Source organism: Limulus polyphemus, unplaced genomic scaffold, assembly GCF_000517525.1.
Source record: "Limulus polyphemus unplaced genomic scaffold, Limulus_polyphemus-2.1.2 Scaffold10579, whole genome shotgun sequence".
NCBI classification, from domain to species: Eukaryota; Metazoa; Arthropoda; class Merostomata; order Xiphosura; family Limulidae; genus Limulus; species Limulus polyphemus.
The window spans coordinates 8,832-15,747 of record NW_013676189.1 but is presented as its reverse complement, the minus strand read 5'-3'; the positions used below and the strand labels follow the sequence as shown (position 1 = coordinate 15,747).

General features: G+C 32.2%; 1 protein-coding gene across 1 annotated transcript; it reads left to right on the top strand.

The window, feature by feature from the left end:
* The first annotated feature begins 450 nt into the window (after positions 1-450).
* LOC106476440 (tyrosine-protein kinase-like otk) lies at positions 451-6,608 on the top strand. Its single transcript, XM_013937099.2, has 5 exons — positions 451-790; positions 3,357-3,626; positions 4,335-4,607; positions 4,897-5,082; positions 6,017-6,608. The coding sequence occupies exons 1-5, from the start codon at positions 451-453 to the stop codon at positions 6,307-6,309; spliced, it is 1,362 nt and encodes a 453-aa protein (XP_013792553.2). The 3' UTR covers positions 6,310-6,608.
* The last annotated feature ends 308 nt before the right edge of the window (positions 6,609-6,916 follow it).

Genomic DNA, 6,916 nt, shown 5'->3' with positions numbered 1-6,916 from the left:
ATTCGATAGTTAAAATTGTTTAAAGAACGTACTATCTTCAAACGTTTATACCTCATGATTTTATTAAACAATATGTTCACTGTTAAAAAGATAAAAATTCATTATATCATGCCAATCCTTTATTGATATCTACAAATCAAAAACCAAACGAAGCGCTAACTGATCAAAATTGATCAAAACGTCTGAAGGTGCAAAAATACCTTGCTAAGCTATTAAGCAATCTCCAGCCATATCACCTATTTGTTTCATACTGTGTATATAGGTAAACTACTTGTAATTGACGATGACTAAACCTTCTACATTTGTTACTATGTTAAACTTGTAATAAATCTGTTTCCATTCAAGTTACCCATTTAGACCATCTCCAAACTTCTTATAGTCCAAAACCGGGTTCCTCATCATGATATAGCAATACAAATATTATATGGTATTCATGACTAGAATTAAAGCATGCTTAACGTAGTTGATGATAATATGCATATTTTCCATTTGAATTATACAGTTCAACCCATAATTCAGTCTCACCCCAAAAGAGTCCAGGCAGATGAAGGCAAAACAGCGAAGCTGTTCTGTGAATACCTCGGGAGTCCATACCCCATCACTTCTGTCCACTGGCTCAAGGATGGCAAAAGGATAGAGACGTCCCGTTCTCGCTTTGTTGTTCATCCGGACAATGGAACTTTGTTCATCCATGGGATTCAGCTTGGGGACTCGGGAATGTATCAGTGTGAAGTAAAAACAAAAGGATTTCCTTCCATCCAGTCCTCAAATGCCCCGTTTATTGTCAAAGGTATGATTATTTTACTTGGACATCTTTACTTCAGAAGTACAATTGTTACTGATTGGGTAGTTTAAAGTGAGTTAAGATACAATGTGTTGCATATTGATCGTTGTTTATTGTTTGGGACCTGCCTCTTTATCTAGCTTTGTTGGAGGATATATAAGAGTCCAATGTTCCCTCGAAACTGCGCGGCTGCGCAGCAATCTAGTACTGTGTATCGAAAACAATAGGCCGTACACAAGTTATTCAGCTGGTAATAGTTTTGTGTGGAAGATATAGGCTTACAATTTGACCAATACCATGTCCAGGAGTACAGGCGACAACAGCCACTCAAAAAGATGCTGGGCAGAAAAGTAGTTCTCAAAGGAGTTTGAATAAAGAAAAATTAGAGAAAAACATTGTTTAAAACTATGCTGAGAACTTCGGGTCTTATAATTTTCGATAAATTTAATAGAAAATGTTTTATTTGTGTAGGAAATGTTTTTCTGTGCTTGTCGCAATATGTATTTTGATCTTTGAAACGTGTTTTAGCGCTATATGAACGTAGCTGAATCTAATTTTGGACTGGTAGACAGTAATAATATTAACATGGACTGTTCTAATAAACCGTAAAAAAAAATGTGAAAATATATTTATATATCTCAAAAGGTTTCATATACAAGATTAATTAACTGTATTATGTTCAACATCGCTTCTTTATATCGCTGCTTTGTACACAAATAACAGTTTATCACATTTCAAGTATATCCAAGGAAGAGGACTAATAGAAAAATATATATATTAAAAGAGATATTTACTTAGAGAATATAAAATCAGTATAGCCTTGGAATAAGACCTAATGGCTAAAATGATTTCATTGCATTATGCCTTCCTTAAGTTATCATTTTTGTGATGTCATTTAATATTTAACTTCATTTATTTAGACATAAAACTTATAACTATACTTGCTAACTCGATTTTAGAAGATATTCATATAAACTAAATATCAACCAGTTTGTTTATTTATATAAATAGGAGGCGGGGGAATTAAATTTAATGAAAAATAGGGATCTCGCTGGCTATTTGTAGAACTGCTGTAAGAAGTATTCAAATCAAAATAAAGGCTGCAATAAAAAGTATACAAGTAAGCAATGTGATATACTAGTTGGATATATTTTATAACGATTTTCAATCTCTACTTGGCAAATTTAGACTGCTTGATTTAGTTGTGCAGATCACAATGCCAACCAAAGTAGGGATTGAAAATCGTTTTAAACTTTATCCAACTAGTATCACTTTACTTGTTTGTGTACTTTTTATTGCTGCATTTATTTTGTTTTGGATACTTCTTATAGCAATTCTACGAATAACCAACGGTCCCTACTTGCCTTAATTCTAATTTTTTCCCCTATTTGTTTGTTTAGTTTTATATGTCCATGGAATGGACACAACATCTATAAACTCTTAGTATAGCCATATCCTTGATAGCTATAACTTTTATAGGAATGAAAACCACAATCATAAATTTATAAAATGTAATATTTACTTGGCCTACAGATAAATGTATAAAGCTGCCAAGGTAGGGATTAAATTTTATAAATTTGTGATTGTGGTTTTAATTCTTGTTTCATTACTTTTTGTAGCGGGATCCCTACTTCGTTTTAAAATTCACAATTTTTAAAACTTTTGTTTGTTTATTTTTCACATTATACCTGTATAACGTGCATACTTTATCTTTAGAAACTGTTGTGCGTCTTATCCATCGATATGTAGCGCCATCTTTTGGGTGGTAAATATATTTAAGTATGAGCATAATATGTTCACCATTTATACAAAATCTGTATATATTTATCGGAATATCAAAAGTGTATACCCTCAGGCTAGTCACATAACCTGGAAAAATCTTGTAGTGATTGTCCGAGCCGTCTAGAGGCTACCCCCGCTAACGTGATCAGGTAGGGGTGTAGTAGACGAAAAAGTTGCTGTTTTATAAATTTTTGAACTGTTATACCGGAAACGTTAGCGAACTTTTTAGTGTATTATTAGTATATATGCGCATAATATATCGTAACCAATACTTTGAATGGTGGGTTTTTCGCTTAGGAATTCAATAGATTGGTTTTTCGGCGCGTGAATTAATTGGAAACCTTGTCGATCCCTACTATTAACTACTACCGTACTTAATAATATTATAAATAACTATTTTCGAATGATACAAGTGACACGAGAAAATGCAGAACTGATTGGCGCAGCCATTATAACCTTATTTTCAGCTATTCTATGGTTTGGTAAATTGCATTACTTTACCCTGTTTCTTCAAAATTGTACATAAAAGAAGGTCCTAGACCCCATAGTAAGGCATGTGCCACACACTCACCTAACTCTTTAAATCGTTGGCAAGTATGGATAATATAATAAGTCATCCTTAATAGCCAACATAAATCTAGTGATGCAGTGATGTTCATGAAAATGCTATCAGGTCAAGTTTGACATGTTTATTAGTGTTGAAACCAAATGAAGAGCAACAATTCTTGTTATGCAACAAAGTTAGCACCTAACTTAGAATAAATATCACTAATTTTACTTCCACATCTAGAAAAGCTGAAGTTTGCTCCTCCTCCAGTCAGTAAAAACTTAGAACTTGGGTCTAATGCCAAGATATACTGTAAAGCACGAGGAGCTGTTCCACCAACAGTAAAGTGGACAAAGGAGGGAAGTAAATACTTTGAGTGGCCACCACATATTAAAGATGAAAATGGAACTCTGTATTTTAATGGTGTTCAACAGAGTGATGCAGGAAACTACACTTGTTTTGCATCCAGCACTCAGGCATTCATTAATACCACTATACATGTTGAAGTCATTGGTAAGTAGCAATTACACTGAAATAAGGATACTTAAAATTTCAAGGTGAAAATCAGAAAACGTAATTTGTTTGAGTAGGGCTTGAAAAAGATTGATTTGTGTATATGTTTTCAATAAATTAATTCAAAGAAATATATATATAAATATATTTAAATAATAATAGGGCCGTTTTATTGAGCTCACATTGTCAATATGTTTAGATGAACTGATGCCCAAATAAACATGTTTGATTTACTATTTAGTACCTAAGTTAAACAAAGATGGCCTTGTTTATAATCACATACGTCAGAACACACTGTCTTCTATATGAGCACCAATAGTAAAACAAGTTGTGGCATTCATTAAATGAAAAAAAGAAAAAAATAGTATTTAGTAGTTCTATTCTACTCGAATATTTCTTTTGCTATTTATAAATTTGTATAAGTTTTATTTTACTTATTAGGAAACATATTTTCCAACAGTACTTTAGGTGTTCCTCTTCAAACAGTAGAATGCTACATTGTTGTAGAATGTTATATTGTTGAAGTAAAAGTTGTATTCCTAAAAGTTGTAAAAATAGTAAGAAAAAATTACTCCTCAAATAGGATTACGCTTGCATCCGAAAGATTTTTAAAATGAATTGCAACTAATGAGAAATCCATTCCTTGTTTTTTAAACAATTTTCAGCACCGATTTTGTTAAGTTTTTATTCTTCATACTGTATCTCTAGTTCTGCCAACTTTTACGGTAAGGCCAGCAGAAACCATTGCTTATGAAGGATATCCCATCATGCTTCACTGTAAAGCCACAGGTGATCCACCACCTAGCATCCAGTGGGACAAGGACAATGTACTTAATGGCTTTGACAAAAAGCGGTTTCAGGTTCTGCCCAATGGAACACTCTATATTAGTGAAGCTCATAAGAATGATAAAGGAAAATATGGGTGTACTGCTGGAAATAGTGGAGGTTTCCGCAGAACAGAAGTTAAACTGTTTGTTGAAAGTAAGTTTTCGATAGCTATGGATATAGCTGTATATATATTATATGGTAGAGTGACTAAAGTAACATTGTTTTTTGTTTTAAGGTCCACTTACTGTCATTGTAAAAATCCAAAACTTACTATAGTCCGTCTAAGTAATTTCAAAGTAATCAAGTTATCATAGTATTATATAGCAAATCAGTGGATGATCTATAATTCTCATAAGCTTTAATGATTGTTGTGTTTGTGTAATTTTCAGAAGTAATAAAATAATAATAATATTTGATTTAGATAAATGCCTTATTTCTCTAGGTGGAGAAAATTACAACCCTAACCAGATTGGTGCTGGATTGGATGAGAACACTATGACCAAAACAGTTACTATAACTCTTGGTGCTGCAGCAATCTATATGGTACTTGTTATGGGTTTAATGATCTGGTGTCGGTTCAGACGTGCAAAACAAAAGGCTTTACTTCTTGCGCAGACAACAAATGAAGGTGTATTTTTTTTAATAATTATATTTTTGTTAGAGAAAAACAGTTTAATAGACTAATTAATCGTACTTAAATTAAGAGGTGTATAAAGTGCTGTTCATGCCATCTCAGTCAATTAAAAATTGCATAGAGATGGAATTACATGAAAAAGTACATAAGCATCTAAGCACTTGTGTTGGTATTAAGCTGCAGAAAAAATTAATATTTTAGTGAAAAATTAAACTGTTTCTTCAATAAGCATCTTATATAGCCACGTTCATTTTAACACAAGTTGTAGACCTGAGTTCACAAACAACGCATCAATAGTAACTGTGTTACTAATGGTATCTACGCCTAACTTACAAAAAAACTTACTTACGGAATTGCTTGCCTAATAGAAGCGATAATTCTTAATGTTAACATTGAATCGAACTTCACTCATTGAACACTCAATAACTGACTGCTTCACTTGGACTCGTGTTTATAGTGTTCCTTTGTTTCTACCTACTGCCCGAAGATACTCGATTCTACAGAGACCTTAACTTTCAGGATATAGTACATCATCATCATGATTAACTCCCTCTAACAAACAAATTTCTAAATTGAAATATGAAAAATATAGCTTCAAATAATATGAAAAAGTTCTAACTGGATTAGTCTTACTCTTAAGTTTCAACTAAAACTGAAAATTAGTTTGTTATAGAATCGTATTGAACTGAGAGCCATTAAAAAACTAATGTTCAGTTGTAAAATTGTATACAGTATCATAAAACATGAATTTTAATTAAAAAAAGAACTGTCATATCCAATTGCTACAAATCATTGCTTCTAATAAACACTTAAACAAATGAAAATGTTGTCAATTATTAATGCACATTTAACTGTCAAAATATTACACCAATAAAAATGTTGTTGCACAAATGACCGGAGCATAATGTTTTTTTTTCTTTCTTTACAGTGATCAAGCCTGAAAATGGGATAGTTGTACAAAATGCAGACCTGAAAGAGAAAAATGGATCTATTAAGAAAGATCGCAAAAATGAAAGGTCAACTAAAAGTGATGGAGAGAGTCATTCACACAGTTCAAGCTCTCATTCACACCATTCCAAGCGTAGTAGGTCTTCATATGACCGATTACTGTTTCCACGCCATGACCTTCAGACTATCATGGTTTTAGGTGAGAAGACTAATTGGAGTAAGGCTTTAATTTCCGGTTTTTTTATTTCTATCCTTTATCCTTGGTTGGCATGAAAAATTTAGAACCTCCAGTTTCTGAATTTGTGTTGTTGTTTTATTTTTTTCGATTTATCGATAAAATACAAATAATAAAATTATGCAATGAGGTTGGAAAAAGCTATTTCTATTGAGGAAGTTCCTGAAAAATAACATTTTGTTTTTAAATCGTACTATCTCCAACTAAGTTCCCTAAAATGGTTGAAAACTCAAAATGAGCATGCAAGAGCCTAACGTTTTAGTATAGTAATATAATGCACCTGGTACTCACATGTATCGTTGTTTTTTGTGTTCTGTTAAATTATCTGAAGAAAATATCTCAAAGTCCAGTCCACGTAAAAAAAATAATTTAGCTTATTTTTTCCCTAACGTTTTTACAAACTGTATTCTCTGTACACAGTTATAAGCCACGTTTACAAATAACGCTTACTACATGGCGTAAAAAATAAAGATATACGTACTTGTACAAAGTAACCCAATAAACACGATCGCTAAACACAGATCCAAATATTTCACACACTGATTGGTTCACTCTACGATACCTTCAAAGAAACTCTACACTATCTTAACTATTCTTTTACGTCTTATCTATTTTTCAATATGCAAGAAAACTTTATATCACATT